Raw genomic sequence first — 20,871 nt, 5'->3', positions numbered from 1 at the left:
AGAAAGAAGAACAGATTAATTGATAGTTCTAGAGTTACATGTCAAAAGAACAAGTGAAATAAACATTGCAGGTGGCTGTCCTTGAAAATCACTTTCATTTGTAAGATATTGGAGCAATAAAAGAACACAATACACATGTAGCTATGTCTTACCTCTAATATTTTTTTGAGAATTTTTTTGTAAACAGAGGGGAATAATTATCTCATACCTGCACTTAACAGAAAAGTGTTAGAACTCATGCCTTTGATGACAAAATGATCGCTGTTTGTGTAGGAAGAACTTGATATTATTATTATTATTATACAACAATCACAATAATATATAAGAAAATATTACCAAAGAACTCTTTCTGGAAAACAGAGCATTGAACACACACACACTCACTTATCTTTCAAAAGTACACCTCCTTTGTTTTGCATTTAAGGCAAATGCCCCGACCACAGAGAGCAGTGAGCCTGCTGTCTTTCTGACCAGGGTTGCTTTTTTGCATCAGAGACTAAATCTGAGGGACAACCAATCCCATCAATCACTCACTGTTCATAGATGCAACAATTACTCTAAAAATTACTTGTTGGTGAAAATACAAATTGTGACATTCTGGAAAAGTCTAGATCATCTAAATTCCCAGCACTGGGCAATTATTCAAGCTGGCTGTACACATGCATTCCAAGAAAAGAGAATTTGTGAACTCATAAATGTGACTGAAAACCTTGGTCTTTGTTACACTTACTAATCTAATGATTTGACATATTGTTTAAATTTTTGAAAAAAAATAGTCTATAAATCAACCCAGATTCTGGCTCATGAGGATTCTGGAGAAAGAGTTGTCTTTGAAATACCAGAAACAAAGGAACAGTTCAAATTTTTTCTGATGAATTTGTAACACAGGATATCATTAAAGGATTATACACAGAGAATAAATCCCTCCCAAGCCTTTCTATAGAACTGTTAATCTTGTTTGATAAAGGTGCTCACCCTTTGATCTTAAAAAACCACCATTTCTATTTTTTAAAGATTTATTTTTATGAAATCAAACATAATGCCAGTGACGCACGCTTTTCAAAAAGGATAACAACAGCAGTGGATTTCTTCCAAAAGCAGATTTTAAATACCACAAGAACATGTGAGGAGAAAGTATTTCTTGTAATTTTGTCGTAGGTATTTTCTTTTAAGTGCTATGCCTAGGGCAGAGGTTTTAGTAAGCTGGTAAGGTGCTCACAATTTAAAAGTCATCTTGCACTGTGTTACACACAAGGAGACTCACAAGTCCATAAGAACCTTTACATATCACTGTTTAAATACCTCTATGGGTTGTTTATACACATTTAATTAATAGAATGGAGTTACACATAAATTCTTCTGCTTTGTATAACAGTTGCAAATCACAGTAACCTAGTGACTACCTAACAATAATTTTAATATAACCATCTTTATTGAAGCATTTCTTTTTCTCTCTTTTCAAAGTCTTTTAAGCACTAAAAATACAGAAGCTGCAGTTCAAACGTCCTGTGAAAAGACAATAATTTGCATTTCAGTTGGCATGCCAAATTTTAATTACTCAGTCCAGCATTAAGAACTCCAACACATGTAATACAGTCCATACTGAAACTGCATAGAAAAATATAGGATTTATATATATCTACACACACACACTCAGCAGAAACACAGCTAGTTTCTATTCAGTTTTCCAGAGATTAAAATAAATGCCAAACTTCAAGCCAACTGGAATGATATATTTTATCACAAGCCTGTGCCTTAGTGCACACCTCCTTAGCAGGAACATAGTTTTGACCTATTTTCCAGACTACCATGAAGCTTTGCTACTGCTTGTAAAACCTTACACTCTTGTACAGAAAACATCACAATCATAAGAAAAAAAAAAGTCTGGAATAAGAGAGTTTGTGTGCTTCACACGAAAGGCTGGCGGTTCCCCCTGTCAGAGCTGCAATCACAATAGGATCACATCAAAAAGATGCAGCTTGAAGTCTTCCAGCCTCATATGGTAATCTTGGCTGTCACAAAAAGTCAAGAAGGTCTGGTCTAGCTCCTATAAACTTGAGATACAGAAAATACCACTGCAGGCTTAGTAGACAACTTTTCCTTCTCAATCAGCAATCACTGTATCACTGTAGTGCAAAAGCACATGACACTTTTAGAAAAAAAAAGAACACATAGATGAGAAGAGTTGATGTCATTTTTCACATGATCAAATGCATTAAAACACTGTATTCTGCCATCATTTTAAAATAAGCAGTTGTATTTCTATCTACCAGCTCCATACGAGATTCAGAACCAGGATTTCAACACAAAACATCTTTCTACATCAGAACTTCAAGAGAAAATTAAGTCCTCTTACTGCCCAGTCTGACACTAAGTATGATCTTCAGGACATGTCCCAAGAAGGTGGCACTTTGATGTTAAGTTATACAACATCATGAAATGAGAATACACAACAAATTTGATAGGCTGTCACTATACCCAAGGGAAGAGCTAAGTAGACAGAAGACTTTGCAGGGTTGCAATGGAAGGAAATCTGGAATAGCTAAATTAAATCTAAGGATCTTTCAAGCAGTATCAGTAAATTCAATCAGCAGCTTAAAAGCAACAGAAAAAAAAATCCATTATTAATCAAAATCTATTCCCCATTTTCAAGGAATGAAGTGTTTACTGCCTTGACAAAATAAGATACAAGATACTCTTTATCAACCTGAAGGACACAAGACTGCTCATCTCCAATAATCTTAAACAGGACAAGACAAATCCAGACTTATAAAAAGAAGCCACCAAGAAAGAAAATGTGTAACTGTTCTTTAGGCTTCCAGCGAAAATAATCTGGTTGACTTTGGAGTAAACCTGATGAACTTAAAATCTGTTTCATGGCATCAGTGCTGCTTGTAGATATTGAAGTGAAATATTGTTGGTGATCACAACAATACAGCTAAGAATGCTTTTGTCTACCAAATCCAAAGGTATTACTAAAACTATCATTTTTTCTTACTAAAACTCCTAAGGCTGAAGATTAAAAGAAATCCCTAGGAATTCTGGACCCATAAAAAAGAAGCACAAATGAGTATTTTAAGAAGAAATTCCTTTTAAGCAATTAAGTGCAAAATTGTGATAGTCCCCAATCAAAGATAATTTCAGCCACAAGGATACATCTTATCAATGAATCACATGAAGCCTTACAAAGAACTTTGTCCTGGTGAATGGATCTCAGAGAACTTCATAATGAAAGGCATAAGTAGAGATGGTTATTTTAGTATCAGCAGTTCAAATCATTTGGCCTGTTCTTTCCTCTTAATCATATGAAATAACTGATCTTCAAGAAATGCAAAACACTTGAATAGGACATCTTCCTTTATTCACACCTGACCAAGGATTGATTCCCATCAGCACCTTGCTTCCAGCAAAGGCAGCCATGAAATGATACATAGCAAAGAATAAGAACAAGAACAAGACAAGAACATACAACAACCCCTCCTGCTATCATCCATACTCCAACTACTTTCAGTTCAGGTTACTTCCTGAGACAGATGTGATTTTGTGTATTTAACATTCCACAGTAGACTCATCTTCAAGGTACCTCATTAGCATCCCCTTGAGCCTATCTAAACTTTCAACAAGAAAAGAAGATTCTAGTTTATGAGATCTGTGGAGTTTTATAAGCCAGTGAACATGGCTGTATCTAAGGTGTTACTGCTTACATCAACAATATTGATGACAAATGCATGTAGAATGCTTTGATGAATCTTTCTTCTAAAAAAGCTTCAGAATCTGTTGTAGAACAGACTGAAGTTGCAGATTGTCAGTGAAATAAGTTTTAAAATTTCCTCTGTTTTTGCAAAATACTGTACTTCAATTCTCTAAAGCACTTTTTTGAAGTGCTGGCAAGGCTGCACGTCACATTTGTCTGAACAGACATCATAATTCTCAACAAACAAAAAAAAGAGCCAGAGCAGCAGTGAACTTTCTGAACTTCTTGATTGATTTTTATGAGTGAGTGTGTGCACAGCAAAGCAGCAGAATACATTAGCTAGCAGTCAAAATGAGAGGTTAGAAAGTTCTGATGAACAGCTAGCCAAATGTCCTACAAAACCAAGATTTTTTCTTTTACGAATCAACCGTTTCATACTGTTAAATCCTGACTTCATACCTTCAAGGATGACAGAAGGTAGACTGTTTGTAAAAATGTAAGAAAAACCATGGCATTTAAGGCCAAAAGTTGATTTACTGTCCTAAGTGGCAGATGCATAGAAAAGCAGTTGCAATCATAGAATCTCTCAAGCTAAAAAGGACCCAAAAGGATCATCAAGACCAGCACCCAGTTCCTCAAATGACCACCTAAACTATATGACTAAAGGCATCATCCAAATGCTTCTTGAGCTCTGACAACCATGGCACCATGACCACTTCCACTGGCAGCCTATTCCCATGACTGACACTCAGTGAAGAATCTTTTCCTGGTGTCCATTCTGAACTTGCCCTGATGCAGCTTCACACCATTTCCATGTGTCCTTCACTGGTCACCAGAGAAAGGACATCAGCATCTCCTCTCCACTGACCACCTCAGGGAAGCTGCAGACTGTGATGAAGTCACCTCTCAGTCTTTTCTTCAAAGTTTAACAAAGAGACCTCACCTCCTCCAAAGTTCTCCCCTTGAGGACTTTCACCATTGTGGAAATTTATCTAGACTAGATTATCTGGATTATCCAGATCTCAATTCTCAAATGAAATCTACTAGAAGCAAGACTTACATTATTCAAGAACACCCTGAGGAACAAGCACGCTAACCTGCATAGTGTGGTCATTTCACTGCTTACTAATTACAATTTTGTTTGATCTTGCATCATCCCATAGCACAAGAGTGGGATAATTTTACCACATATTTCATATACTGACAAGCAATATAAAATTACAGCCTTCAGAAAAGGCAAACTACACTTTTATTTGCCCTGAAATAGTAAAAGTACACATAAGTATCATTACCTACATACAAGGCATAAAATTTTCATAGGGAGAAACAGCCACTAATGTGGCATTTGACCTATTTTGGGATATATATGCAGTGAAGACAAAGCCCTAAGGAATAAACGTGCAGCAGTGGCTTCCAGTGGTTGCAGTAGTGTGTGTATATAAACAAAGCCTGTGGAAAAGGGTAGTATCATCTTTTAGAGTTCAACAAATGCAGCTGAAAAATATTTATATTCAGAAATACTGTGTCCTCTTTTGAATCTGAAGTAGTGAGTTCAAGTTAAATACAGGGAACAGGAGACCAAGTAGCAAGGCAAGAAACAGGAATGAGAATACTGTCATAACATAACCAGCTAATGTTACATAAGCAAAATGCAGCCTGTGTCCTATATGAGCTAATGACTTCATCTCTCCCTTAAATTTCCCCCTCCACCACATAGGCAAGACATTTCTTTCTGTCTTCAGTCATTTCTATGATTAACCCAATGCCGTTCAGGAGAGGGTTTCATAATGCAAAAGCCTTTGGCAGCAGTAGCAGGATTACAAGTATACTCTTGTAGCACTCTACTCTTGTTTCTCCCTACCCTTGTGCCCTGCCTGTCAGATCCTCAATCATGAGAGCAAATATCCATATGGATTGTGCTGTGAACCACAACAGCATGTCAAAGAACAAGCTGAGTTTTTAAGAAGGCCAGCCAGAGCAAAAAGCATCGCATTACAATACAAGACCAGACATTCAGATGCAAGTTATGCTAGTGCCATACAGCCACTACTAGTTGTGTGGAGTCTGAAAGAAAGCAGCACATATTGCCTTGCAGCATGGGAAACCTTTTGTTCTCCTTGGGGAAGCCATTGTTGAAATGGTCTGGACAGTTTGCCTTCCAGAAGATAGGCAGTTGCTGTATCTTGTACAGAAAGTACCTTTCTACAATTTGTGCTCTTTATTTGGAGGACAGAAGGAATTTTTAGGTCAAGGCAGACCACTGCAGCAAAACTTGATAGTGTTGTCCAAAAATTCAGTGCCAATTCAGTCCACCATACAAGTATGAAATCACCTGCTGCAATGCTTCTGAAATAAGATTTTTACTGTTACTTCCCACCTCACAAATACCCTAGATGTCACCAGAGAGATCAGACATCTCTGCTATCAATAGTGATGTTCTCCCATCAGAAGCATCAGGTATTTATCGTGGCCCAGGTACACCTCAGCAAGTATGTCAGAGAAGCATTTCAGTCATACAAGTCTAGGGCTTGGGGAAAGAGCAAAATCCTGGATTTTATCTTGGTGCTGAGATAGCAAATTTGTCTCAGGTACATTCAAGGTTTCCAACTTGTCAAGGATCTTTTCTTAGATCTAAAAAATATTTTTATCCCTGGTTTAATTCCTTATAGAAAATTTGCTAGTCACTGACATGAAAAGAGAAGCATAAAATCCTATGTTCGTGCCCAGTATCAGCAGTACACACTTCTGAATACCAAAGCTTAGGTGACAAAGGAGAAGGACTGCAAAAACAGCATAAATATCTCAAATTCTGACTGACAGGTCAAGCTACCTTTTCAGATACAAGAGCTGGCAGTGTATCGGAAGGTGTGTTCATCCTTATCAACTTTGAGTGAGATGTCCAAAACAAAGATTTCCATCTGTGTAGGCCTTTAATATTATTTGGTGTAGATAATGTATCTTGACATCACAGCTTTAATTTTTAAAAATTCATATACATTACACAAACACACATATTGATGTATACACTAAGATCTATCAGATTCTCTCCAACTCCAGATGCACTGTCAGATCTTTCAGGGACTGAGAATACACTCTCCAGGGCAGTTCCAAGAAGGGGCAGCTCACAAACAATTAGCAGAAAGCACGAACATTTCTGGAGCTGGGATGTTGCTAATACATCCAGGTAGAGAGCAAGACAGACAAAACACTCTTTTGTTTTTTCATCTAGAGAGCTGCTGATCAGAGAGCTATAATTCAGGCCCAGAGCAAGAAGAAGTGAAAATACAGCCTTGTGGAGAAGGTTTACATACTGCATTGCAGTGTCAATACCTACAAAACAGGTTCAGCAAGATTTGACCCAGTCCTTAATCTGCTAAGGCTTTGTTCATATCCATGCACAGGATGGTTCCTTGCTGGGTGTTTGTGTCACACTGACCTAACCAGGACAAAAACTTTTCCCAAGCAATAATAAATAAGATTCTCCACAGAAGGAGCACAGAGAAAACCCTACTGAAGATCAACATTTCTTAATTTAGCAGCCATTGTTTACATAAAGAGATAACACAATGATAGTAAAAGATAATCAAGATATGCAAATTTTTCCAGCTTGAGTGAACTGTGCATACATGGAACAAGAAAGTAAGATTTAGATAAGGAATATGTAAGAAAGTAAAACTTGTGGCCTAATGCTCCAAGAACAAAAGGCTGGTCAATTACTACCTAGTCAGATGTAATCAGCAGCACACAGAAATAGCAAAAGGCTTTTGCATACCTGTAGTGGCTTCCAATTCTTCCTGAAATGACTTGTCCTTCTGATGTTTTTGGTCAAATCAAGGGCTTATAGTCTTTCCAGCATGCACTGATTACTGTTTGTACAAAAGACTGTGCTAAGTGCAGTCTCTGATTAATGAAGTGGACTGACAGTCATTTCTGATATATTTAGAACAAGTCTAAGGTGCATTTTCTTCATTATAAATGACATCTCCTCACAGCAAAAAAGAGATAACATTTTGTTTAGATACTAGGAAAGTATTCTAATTTCTCTCTTATTCAGTTGTGAGTGTATATATATGTCTGTTGTTCCACTATGCTAATTTATAGTACTTCAAAACCATGTTTCCCGTGTTAATTGCAAACCCTAATGAATAAAAATACTAGACAACAATTTTAACTCAGAGTTCATGATTTCTTAAACCTAGAGTCTATGGCTTATTCCGAAAACAAGTTCTTGCACAAAGCAGGTTAATGAGATTTAAATAATTTGTTTTCAACTCATATGAACTAGGAACTAGCTACATAGTGAGGGGGAACAAAAAGATTTTGAAGTACTAAGGAATAATGAATCATACCTATTTATTAGTCATCCTAATGAATACCTGCAAATTATTCTGCCATAAAGTGATTTTAACAAATTGGAGAACACAGACATATGTCAGTAACTAGGACAATTGAATAGTTTACTGTCAAGCAATTCTAGTAATTATTTAAATTGGTGATTAGTTGTCACATCAGCTGAGATATTTCAGAGTTTCTTGAACTTCCAGTATGGAAATTTACTGTGGACAATTTTATTACTGAGAAATATCCATACAGTAAATGAATGTGCAGATCTCTTTATTTAGCAACCATAATGCATCTCTATTTACTAGCTCCTCTGTTTACACTGTTGATGCTGTTTGCAGAAGGCCATTAGCCTTCTAATTTGTTTTCCAGCAAAAAATTTAATTACAAGAAATGAGTGAGATTGAACTACTAAAAAACAGCAGTATTAGAAGAGTTTTGTAGTGTGCTTAGCACAGAGATTACAGCCCACAACTATGGCTCCCAGAATGCTTCTTAACCACTGTAAATTTGATTTCTCAAATAAAGATAACAAGAAAAATACTAAAATCCTTTTGAAATGCTATTTTTCCTATAATTTTCTTCTAAAACCACTTTTGTAGCCTTGTGCTCCTTTTTTTGTTGTTGCTACAAGCTATAGACAAGGCACAGATAGTAATTTTAAGCTTATTAGCAAAATTACATAACCTCACCCTATGACCATTCCTTGCTGCACTTAAACTGCACATATGTTTCAGCAGAGGCCATACCTTTTTTTAGAAACTTTTGGCATAATTTTTAAAATAAGCATAGTTGGTCAAAGCTCTAATGTATTTTTAAATAGGCCTTTACTATTGCACATGTTAATGACAGCAATAGTGTAATGCATTTCAGACTGGGATATGCCACAGATAAGAGGGGACAGACAAGGCTATTTTAAAAGACACAGCCATCCTTTTTATCTAAGGAGAAACAGAAGTCTACCAGAAGAGTAGGCCTTCCTTCAAACAGCCAGAGAAAATTCTTATTAAACCTACAGTTTTCCTCTTGCAGAAGGAAATTGAAATATACAGAATAGCTCAGAAAAAGCACAGCATAATTCAGGATGAAGTATTTAATGCACCATATTAATCATGTAGAGAGTTCCCTGTAGCAACTGCAAAGCAAACTGTAAGATATTGAGCTTCAGAAAATAAAAGCATTGTCCAAGAATAAAGAAGGAAAGATAATAAATTAGATGGAGTAAAGAAAAAGAAATGCAAATCTAGTAAGTGGTTACAAGAGAACAAAAATATAAACTTTGGTTCTTCAGATGTTCCCATACATTCCTGACTAGCAGTGCCCAGCACAGGTGCCTGAATAAGCACACAGAACTGCTCTCAAAGTGCAATAAAGAAGTAAAACACAGGGGGTAACTGCTGTGTAACCACACAACTCTCCATGGGTGCAGGAGCAGCAGCTCCCCTGTTGAAATGTTCCATTCACTGGTGGTCACCTCTGTAGAAACACTCTCAAGGTGAGAGTGTTCCACAGCACCTCAAAGGAAGAAAGTTTCCAGCTATGGAAAACCCAGGTACAGCAATATGCCTTGTCTAAGGCAACACAAGATGGGGCACTGGGGACACTTCACTCCTATTCCAAATTTTGCAGAAGACAGAGAATCCAATGATAACAGACAGACCTCATAGTTCAGACTTCCTTAAGCAAAACAAAAGAAACTTCAGTTTTAAACCTTGAAAATAAGCCACATTCACAGGCAATAAAATTTCTCCAACTAATACAGTGAAGAAAAACACAGCATTCCAGTAATTCAGAAAGAATTCTGTTCCCTGATACTCTCAATCAAGAAATGTTTTGAAAGTATTTTTTCTCCCAGAAAAACTGTATCTGTCCAGACAGATAGTTTTTGACTGGCTATCAAGAAAAAGAAAATAGAGCAATTTGCATTAGAAAATACTGAGAAACAATTCTCAGATAAAAGCAAAATGTTTACAAACTTTTCAATGAAAGTTTTAAAACATGTTGATAACAGAAGAATTAAAATGACTGATTTTCTACTGATTCATCCCTGAATGGACACCAGCTCACTAAATTAAAACCATTTCCAGTTATAATTGGGGATTTGAATTTTCATCTGTGGGACTTATAAAACACTGTTTCAGCAGAGCACTGCAGTTAGATGGATGAAGGTCAAACATAAATTTCCCACTGTCCAAGTCAGACTTCCGAGAAAAGCATAGAGAACAAAATAGGTACATGCAATTCCCAGCATCTAACAGAATTATTTCTGAAAGTACTCTATCATTTTCCTAAATTTGATTTCCACTAAATCAGAGCCAAAGTGAACAAACAGTCCAACTGAACACTGAATTAATCCATTAGAAAGGTCTGGGCTTCAAACATCCACATTGTCCAGAAAATTAATTCAATAACAATCTGTGCCTCACATCTCCAACTGCAGCACTCATTTGACAGAGGACTAAGCAGCAGCACAAAGAAAATGGAAGGAATTCTCCCCTACAACAGAGTTCCTTAGCCATTATTCTTATGTTGAAGGAATAACACCTCTTTGCCAATAAATATAAACTTAAGATTTGCAAAATAATCACTTCACTGAATCCATGTCCACCATTCCCCTGATAACAGAAAAATCTGGGCTCTTCAGGATTGTATCTCAGAAACCCAAGACTGACACTTTCCTTTTCTTGGAAGGAAAGTGTCATCTGTCTGCATCTTGAAGAAAAAGCAGATCCTCATCAGTTCCTGAAAGGAGTGTTACTTGTGATTAAAGGCAGGTTAGAAATTGTATTAAAAATGTAAGCGATTTTACCTCTCCTATAAAGACAACCATAACACAATCCAATTTTTCTTCAGGGGACAGCTTATCAATAAGGGAGTGGAGAGTTTCTGTAAGGTAAGACTTGACTTTTCTTTTCACTGTAGGTATTCCCATTACAATGGAAACTGAAATCAAACAAACCAGAAAGGTACTTTCAGTGATTGCATACACAAGATAGAAAAAATAAAATCTTGCAATAAGGCATTGCTTAATAAATGCAAAGGTTTAAAAGGTGGAGATTGCAGTAATTAAAAATAGTTTAAAATATGCCATCCAGCATCAGCAGCATGACTAACAGTTAACACCAGTTCTCAGAACAAACACAGAAGACAAAAAACCCCAATCCTAGACATGCCAGACTATTGTGTAGGTGTGATGGGCTGATCCTGACTGGACACCAGGTACCCACCAAAGCTGTTCTATTGCTCACCTCATCAGCTGGACAGGGAGGAGAAAATGCAACTAAAGGCTCATGGGTAGAAATAAGGGCAGGGAGACACCCCTCCTCACTGTCACAGTCAAAGCAGACTTGAGGAAGTAATTTATTACTGAGAAAATGAACAGAGGGTAATGACAAATAAACCCAAATCTAAAAACATCTTTTCCTCACCCTTCCCTTCTTCCTGGGCTCAATTTCACACCTGATTTCTCTACCTCCTCCCTCCCAGGAGCACAGGGGCATGGGGAATGGAGGCTGGAATTCAGTTCATCACACATGACCTCCACCACTTTCTTCTTCTCTGTAGAAGGACTCCTCAGACTCTTCCCCTGATCCAGCATGGGGTCTCTACAATGGCAGATGGTCCTCCATGAACATCTCCATCCAATCTAAGTTCTTTCCCCAGGCTGCATAAACTTCATAAACTGCTCCAGCATGGTTCCTTCCATGGGCTGCAGTCCTTCAGGAACAGGCTCCTCCACTGTGGGTCCTCCACAGGGTTACAAGTCCTGCCAGTAAGCCTGCTCCAGCATGGGCTCCTCTCTCCATGGACCCACAGGTCCTGCCAAGGAGCCTGCTCCTGTGTGGGCTTCCCAGGGGCTCACAGCCTCCTTTGGGCATCCTCCTGTTGTGACATGGGGTCCTCCAGAGGCTGCAGGTGGATCTCTGCTCCATGGGCTGCAGGGACACAGCTGCCTCTCCATGCTCTTCACCACAGGCTGAAGGGGACTCTGCCCTGCAGCACCTCCTCCCCTCCTTCTGCACTGACCTTGCATGCTCTCACTCCTCTCACCAGCTGAAATTGCCCTTGAGCAGTTTTTCCCCCCTCTTCAATCTGTTATTCCAGTGGTGCTGGTCTGGCTATTGGTTCCACTGGAGACAGGGAAATCTGCTGGCCTCTCTTAGAGAAGTACCCCTGTATCCTCCCTGTTACCAAAATGTTGTCACACAAACCCCAGTGCAATGGGAAATTATCAACAACCACGGTATTATTCAGACAAGGTGCACCAAGACTGATTAAACTCCCTAACTGAAGTTTTAAAATAAAACTGGTATAACCATTCTTCAAAACTCAAGTATTTAACTTCTCAGAAGTTATCTTTTAAAATAATACTGCTGAAAGCCTCTATTACTTTCCTTGCACCTGGTCTTGGTTCTTCTAAATAAACAAGTCCAGGAAAACAGAACTGCATGGAAGTTCCTCAACAAAGTTCCTTTTCTCTGATAAAAACACCACAAATGCAAAGCAATACATCCCTAGCTAGAAAGTTATTAACATCATCTTTCAGCAAGCCATTTGAGTCTCCTGTGTTGCTTAACTTTTCCATAGTTTTCCTTCTGCACTGTACCTAGGGCTGGTTGCTGGTTACCTTCTGGGAACACTGCAGATAGCAGCAGGAATGCAGTGAAAGGATAAAGCAGACTTCATCAAGTCCTAAAATTCTAAATTTCCTCCCTCTGTTTAATTAAATAAATCTGATTCCAATTCCTATTTTTCAATTCCAAATTTCTACCATATATGCCCTGGGGACATAATACAGACTTCACTTAAAACAATAACGAATGATTAGATTTTTCCTCCCTGAACAACAACATTGAAATAAAAGGTATTTATAGTCAGAAAAATAAACCTGTGGCCTGAGTCCACACATCTGTCATACAGGCATACCTTCTGTTAAAAGAAGGAGCAGTCAAACTCACTGAAGTAATGAAAAAATACAAGCCAGGATTAACTACAACACTGTCCAGATTTTATTGATGCAATTATATCTGGTTATCTTACCTCTCTCAACTTTTAATTTATATATTGAAATATACTGTTCAGAACAGAGAAACATCAATGCTAAAATAATTACAACCATGCATGGTTGCCCTACAAATCTGAAAAGCCATATTCTGTACTGCTTGAGCTTTGTTTCCCTTTAGCTACAAAAAAATTCATCCAAAATAAATGCTTCTTAATGTGTGCCTTAACATGGCATGGGGCGTGACTGAGATTATGCAGAAAAGAGCAAAGCTGAAACCAAGCTCCTTTCATCTCAGATTCAGTGTGAATTTAAAGGATTTTAATATCACACAAGTTAAATGAGATGTCCTTCATCTACCAAGAAATGCAGTAAATTCTTTTCCTAAAACTAGAAGGTCCTCCAGATATAAAACATGAAATAACCACCATATCAGCATACCTCCTGTCCTTCCAAGGCCAACCTGCACAGAAGGTTGAAGGCTTCCTTCATTTTTCAACAAATGAGGCAAATGGTAATAGATATTTGGCACTTGAAGAGATTTTTTACTTGTTAGCTCTTTTAACAGCTTCAGCGTCTCATCTGCAAACATACATGAAATCAGAAATGCAGAAAACAAATTACATGACATTTTAAGCAATAGTAAACAGTATAAAATCTCAAACTTGGTCCTAACTGAAAGCCAGAATAAATTATGCACTTTTCTGAGTCATCATATTTTGTCTGCAAAGAAGTCTTTTCTTATTTTGATTTTTTAATAAAAAATGGCCAAGACTATTTTGCACCTATCATCTTGTTACAGATAAAGTTAATATTTATTTGATCACATAAGATTTAGTGTGAATTTACAGAAGTAAATAATGCTCCATTTATTTGGGGGGTTGGTGATTTTGTTAGGTTTTTTCCCCAATTAATCAAATGGGAGGCTTATTTCCAAAAATAATTTTTCACTTTTGCTTACAGAAGTCATCACCATCCAGCAAACACTACTGCAAATAACTTTTCAGAGCTATGAATACATATTGGAATATACTGCACATAGAGATACAAAATAAAATAGCATTAAACATACAGTTGATATTTTGAGTATTCCTGAAAAAAAAAAAATATTAACACAAACTTAATTTAGTCCATTAGCACAGAATTATCCTATTAGATTCCATTAGAATCATTCTTGCTCTTTCTACTGCAACTGCCTTTCAGTATGTCCAGGTGGCTCTCAAAGTTGCAAATAACAGTTTTTAAAATTACCCTGCTGGGTGTGTTGATTTTCTTGCATCAAGTGTGAAAACAACTCATTTCAAATGGAAAATATGATAGCATATGGATCTTCAAAAACTTATGGGCTTTATAATATCAAGTTAAGCAAAAAACTGTAGTCAAGGTTTCTTGAGATAAAATTGAAAAGCAAGAAAAAGAAAGCCATAAGTGTAATTCCTCTCAGAGTCTTAGCACAGCTTTTACAAAGATAGATGGGATTTGTTGCGGATTTTGGTTCTGTATGTTTGGGGATTTTTAAAGCATTTATTTTTAGGTGAAACTAAATTCCTATCCACGTCAAACCTCACAAAAAGCTTTGTAAATAGATGCCATAAGTAGGTACGTCTATCTTGATAGACTCCAATACAGGAACATTTTACTTTTCCTGCTAACATTTCTTTAACTTCAACTGCAAAACCTGGACTAAATTCTGTCCAAGTATGACAGCTCTTGTCTGAATGAATAAGGATCTACACAAAACAATCTGGAATTCTTTCAGCTTCAAAGAGAGCAAAGAGTATTATGTATACTTAAGTGTATTAAGCTTAATAAAAACCTATCTAATCCTATGTTCTGAGCACAAAAGCTCAGTAATTCAGATGGCTTCCCATTATGGCTCTGCATGAAAAAAGTGCATGTCCATTCCAGCTGGGATCCAGACATGGTAGAATGTTAAATGAATTAGTACTTTCAGCTGCATGAGAAGAGAATAACTCCTTACAAACATATTGCCTAAAAGCAAGCTAAGACAATTTTAGAAACAAATGTGGTAATAACTTAATCCTAAATCCAGAATCAAAATTATTTGACCTCCTCCATGCTTTACTTTAAAAGCAAAAACACACATATGAAATAGGAAGACAAGATTTATAGACCATGCTAAATGTAACCTTTATCTGTGCAATTCCTGGAGATCCAGGGAACTACTGAGATCAGGCCATTAGTGTCAGACAGCAATTCATGAGTGGCATCAACATTGGAGCCTATAATTATAACCATTTCCCAACCAAAAAAAATCTATTGAAAATTGCAAATCAAAGCACAAAGGCAAGTAGACAACAAATTCAAAAAAATCTTGTTCCAGGCTTTGGAATTGCAAAACTCTTCGAAGTTTCAACTCCTTATAGACCAACTCCTTAAGATCAATACAGTGAAATTTCTGCGACCTACCAAGTCAGCCCTCTTGACAGAAAATTTGTACTTATTTGTTATTCGTTTTCCATCCACAAAAATCAGAGCAACAAAATAGTAACAGTGTGATTTTAGAAGTCAACATCAATAGTCTGGTGAATATTGCAGTGTTTGTCTCTAATATTGCCAAACAGCTTTTTATAAATCTGACTATCAGTTTCCAAAATGGGTAAAAACTTATGGAAGATTATACCAGTTTAATCACTAGTTATTGAAAAGGCCATTTCCTGTACTTCTTACAAATCATAAGCAATACTTTAGTCTATATGATTTAATATTTCCAGTTGACTTTTAAGCTTATTTTAACTGCTTGAAGTTCATCCATTTCTTCTGTTTGCTCACTTTTCCCCTCTGACTCTATTAAAAAGTGATGTAAATTAATCATCAAAGTATATTCAACCTAATAGATAAGTAACCAGAAGTTCCAGACTTTGGGAGCTTGGTGTGGAGTAAGTAATTCCTATGACTTTAGGGACTGAATAAGGGTGGGTGAATCATTAAGGACAACAACTGGAAAAAACAAACCAAAACACCCACATCAGATACAACTTTATTCACAGTGCTGAACAGCTTCATTCACCAATCTTGGGAGCAATTTCTAATTCTAGAGTAATAACAAGAAATATTGGCATTGCAGAGTTATAAAAAAAAAATATTTTGGAGCGTGTACCTGAAAAATTATTCATGGCATTCTTACTGCTGTTGGTCTCTGCCACGGCCCTCCGGAACTGCTCCAGGATGGCGTTGAGCTCGGAGGAGCGCTGCAGCGTGCGGTGCTCGGCGATGCGCAGGCGCTCCTTCAGCGCGTGGAACTCCCGCTGGTAGGCAATCAGCTTTTCTGGGGAGAAAGCCACGATCCAGGTTACGTGTGGGAACCAACACCTGCTGACAGATCTGACCAGCAGCTAATGCTGCTCGCCTGGGCAGCGCCTGGAACGCTCCCAGGAAGGCAGAGCCCGGTATGGCTCCCCCTGAGCAGCTGGGTGCCAGCACCCAATGTGAGCGGTGGATGGGGGACACTGCTGCCTATTATCTGTTTCCAACAAGCACCTCCTGTGGAAGAGCCAGTTGGATTAACATTCAGGCAGTGCATTTAGACTCACACATCACAGCTGGCTCAGCGAGAGAGGCAAGAAGGGTCTTTCTGCAGGAGTTAATTCCAGCAAGATTTATAGTGTGAAAGCCGAAGGGAATGCAGGTGAAAAACGAAGGCTACCATGGGCTCTGGACAGCTTCAGAATGGGAAGGAATGGGGGCAGAGATAAGGGCAGGGCAAAGGAGATTGGTCTCCAGGGGTAGCAGCCACCAGGGGTACCCAACCAGTGAGAAAACAGGGAAGGGAGAAACCAGGGTAGGTTGTAAAATATGGGCAGAGGTCCATGAGGGAGTCTCATCTGTCCCACAGGAGGAATGAACTCTATGGTAAGTCTTTCCAAGGCAATGCCCTTGGGAATTGGCTGAGGGGAGGGAATTCATGGGATGCTACAATAGGCCATCAACTTTTCTGGGGAAAAAAGCCACGATCCAGGTTATTTGTGGAAACCAACACCTGCTGACAGATCTGACCAGCAGCTTACACTGCTCAGCTTGAAGCACCTGGAATTCTCCAAGGAAGGCAGAGCCCGGCACAGCCCCACCTGAGGAGCTGTCCCCCCAGCACAGCAAGGGGACAGCTGCACACACGCACACACCAGGATGGGGACAGGCATTGAGGGGGATGCCCCTCACCTCAGCCACAGACCAGGGACACCCTGAGCACTCAGCACAAGGCAGTTCTGAACCACTTCTTGGAACAGATGCACACAAACAATTTCTTTTAAGAAGCCACACAGCAGTGGCCCCTTACAAAAGCACATCTTGTGAAAGATGTGACATCTTGTGAAAGACCCCTCTGAATACTTTGTAAGGATGAGTAGAACTTGACAGTATTTCAGACATATCAATTTTAAACCCAAGTTTTAACTTAATATTATGGTCAGTGCCTGAGAACTGAAGAACAACATTTTTTACCAAAATTCTGCTCATGTTGATACATATACATACTCTTGAAAGGGGACCAAAAGGGAGATGGAAACACCAAAACTGATATATTCCCTTTTCCCTTGACACCCAGTAAAGTAAGTGGGCCTAGATTTTGTATCCTTCCTTCTTCCCATTGTTAATTTCCTCAAATCTTCTGCTCACCATCATCACTATCATCCCCCTTCAACCAATATACAGACACTGACTAGAGTATTTTGAGTGAATTTGTAACTCAATCAGTATTCCAGCCATTCAGCTGACATCCACAGACATATCTCTCTTGTTACTTACCTCTCCATTCCCAGCCTTTTCATAATGCAATGGCAGGGATGCAGAAGTTTAGCAAGCAATTTGAAACCCTTCCTGTTGCTATATTACATAAGACACACGGCAAGAAGGAATTAGAGTCAACTTCCCTTGTTAATAAGGCTGCTTTTCCTCCAAATTCTTTCAATTTACATTTATTTTCCTCTTTTTTTTTTTTTTTTGGTAGTTGGGAGGTACTGCTTCAATTACATTTAGAAAACTTAATTAAGTAAAATGCCCTCTGTTCTGAAGATGGAAAAATAAAAACATGGTTCACTATCTCTTAAAACATCTCCTTTGCCAGCTTTATTTTGCTTCTTTCATTAAAACCAGAAGATCATTGCTTTTGTGCCAACGAACCCAGAACACAGCTGCTGGCCCACTCCACAGTGCTAGGCACACTATACACTGCTGACTGGATCAGGCTGCTCTTTGAAATAGGAATTGATGCTTTAGTCAGCAGCACTTAGAAGACTGGGAAAATTTTTTGAAGTTTCTGGCATGAAGGCCATTCTTATTTGCCAATGATAACTAACAAAGTAGTTCAGTTCTGATGCTTCCAGTGAACTGTGCTGGTATTGCATCCATGGTACTGGAGACCTCAAAAACACTAATTCCTTTGAGAAATACTAGACAAGCATTTGTTGCTTCAACAGTTGCTTCAACCAGACATATCTAGGTTAAGGAGACTGCTCTAAAAGATACATAAACTCTGGGAATCTATCCTTCACAAATATACAGCGATTTTTTTTCAATTAGGCACAATATTATTCAGTGAAATGTAACTAAAAATCCTAAGATTACAAATACAATAAAATTTTTAAGTCTACTACCCTATGAATATTTTTCTAGTTATTTATGTAAAATGAAAGTAAAAAATAATAATTTATTTATGTGAACTTACATGACCTAAAACATTTACATCTCTAACACTAGTAGAGCCCTTTTCATGATTTTGGAGATTAATGTGGAATTTGGCATTTTGGTACTAGTTTTATAATATGGCTGCCTGTACTTTTAAACTACACAAATTAAATTTAAATGCCCAACACTCATATCTTTAGCATACTTTCAGCCCTTCAAAGATCAACTGCTCAGATACTTATTACTTACAAACAAACAAAAAAACACAACAAATTTGATCTCATACTGAAAGGCACTTGCAAAGGAGAAAATACTTCTTAGACTTTTACAGTAGCACCATCAGCAGTGACCACATGTCCCAGGCTTTAGAAAAGCATCCCTTAAGCCACCAGCATTTTATAAAAATTCTAATTTGACTTTTTAGAGTTCCTGACTAAGTATGTGAGAATGAGCCTAGAAGATTAAATTTAAGAGTCTATTTTTATTTGAACTTTGACTGAGGTCAAGTTTGGTAAAGTCCTATTTAACTAATTTGGTATCATTCTGAGATAAAATCACCCTCCTCATGGATAAAGGCAAGATGAAGGAAAGGCAGTGGTTGGTGCAGTCTCACCTGGAGTGCTGTGAGCAGTTCTGGGCCCCACAGTTTAAAAAGGATGTGGAGCTCTCTGAACGCATCCAGAGGAGGGGAACACAGCTGGAGGGTCTGTCCTGTGGGAATGGCTGGGGACTTTGGGTCAGTCTAGTTTGGAGAAAAGGAGGTTGGAGGGGTGACCTCATTGCTCTGTGCAGATTCCTGAGGGGGGGAATTGGAGAGGGATGGTTGAGCTCTACTCCCTGGTGTTCAGTGACAGGACAGGCGGGAACGGCCCTAAGCTATGCCAAGGGATGCTCAGATCAGGCATCTGAAAGCATTTCTGTTCTGAGACATTGGTAAAACACTGGAACAGGTTTCCTGGAGAGCATAAACTATTTAGGAGGCATCTGGACAATGCACTTGATAACATGCTTTGGCTTTTGGTAAGTCCTGAAGTGGTCAGGCAGTTGGACTAAATGATTGTTGGTAGGTCCCTTGCAAGTGAGATTCCCATTCTATGACAAGCTGACTTGTAGGCATTGTGTATTCAAAACAGTCAATAGTGCACCTGATATTTTCAAAAGACATTTGACCATTTAGTGTTTTACTGTTGAGAGATTTCTCCAAAACTAAAAGAAATTGAATTGATTTCTTGTCCAAAAGTATGAAAACACTTTTTTTGATTGCTATTACAGTAAAAAGGAGAGTAGTGAGCCTAAAACCACAGAGAAAACAGAGTGATCACCACCAGTAAAAAAAGATTATTTTTCTACAGGATTGTGGATTCTGTTCTTCTTTTCATACTGAAATCTAGAGTTATTTAAGAAGACAGAAGAAGGAATCCAGACAGTAAGTTATTGGCCTTACAATACTGATGGAAGAACCCCAAACATATCTGTCTGTTCTCTGACAAACAAAACATCCCTCTAACAGCAGCTGTAGCCAATATTGAAGACATCTGGTCTCCAATAATTTCAGCATACAAGCATATTTTTATTTAAGAATAATGTACTATTTTACATTAAAATGAGAAGATTTTACACACTTTTCTCTGGAAGCCAGAAAGATCAAATAAAATAACTATCTTGTTAAGAAATTACTTCAGAAATTAAAGCATTAATTCTTCATAATTTTTCTCTTAAATTCTAGTTGGTCCAGCAAAACTCCAGAAGCTAAAGACTAAATATTTTAGCTGGCCAGATGCTGTGCAGTTCTCCCAGCACTATGCCAACTGAATCAGTACTTTGTCAACTTTTTCCTTTGTTGCAATACATTCCCTTAAATATGCAGAACTTAGAATTTAGACAAGCTCACTTGAAAGTTGATGCAGTCTTTTGAAAAGTGAAAATTCAAATGAAACTCGGGTGGTTTGCCAGTTTTCAACCAGAGATGAAATCTCAGCTCTCAGCCTCCTCTGGGTTATTTACAACTCTTCTACTACATAACTGTAAAAAAAAATATTCCAAAAAGACACTACTAACCCCAAATCACAAACTCAGTCCACTCTCCTCTTAGCCATAGACAATATTGACTACACAGATTGCTAAAGAGTTGTCTAAATTTGAAGAAAATTCAAAGTTTTAAAACATGGAGTTTCTAACATCTTTGCATGCA

The 20,871-nt window shown here is 38.0% G+C and overlaps 1 protein-coding gene across 3 annotated transcripts in view; it reads right to left on the bottom strand.

Moving 5' to 3' along the window:
- The window catches only part of MGAT4A (alpha-1,3-mannosyl-glycoprotein 4-beta-N-acetylglucosaminyltransferase A), a 74,153-nt gene that overhangs the window by 30,444 nt on the left and 22,838 nt on the right, over window positions 1-20,871 (bottom strand). For 2 of the 3 annotated variants that reach the window (XM_058043008.1, XM_058043016.1), the window contains exons 3-5: window positions 16,159-16,326; window positions 13,479-13,619; window positions 10,845-10,978 (exon numbers count right to left, since the gene is read on the bottom strand). In XM_058043008.1, the coding sequence (XP_057898991.1) occupies window positions 10,845-10,978; window positions 13,479-13,619; window positions 16,159-16,326 (443 nt within the window). The remainder of the gene's footprint in view (window positions 1-10,844; window positions 10,979-13,478; window positions 13,620-16,158; window positions 16,327-20,871) is intronic. The other variant, XM_058043022.1, reaches the window with a different exon arrangement.

Source organism: Melospiza georgiana, chromosome 2 (assembly GCF_028018845.1).
Source record: "Melospiza georgiana isolate bMelGeo1 chromosome 2, bMelGeo1.pri, whole genome shotgun sequence".
In the NCBI taxonomy this organism is placed as follows: Eukaryota; Metazoa; Chordata; class Aves; order Passeriformes; family Passerellidae; genus Melospiza; species Melospiza georgiana.
This window is presented reverse-complemented; position numbering and strand designations above follow the sequence as displayed.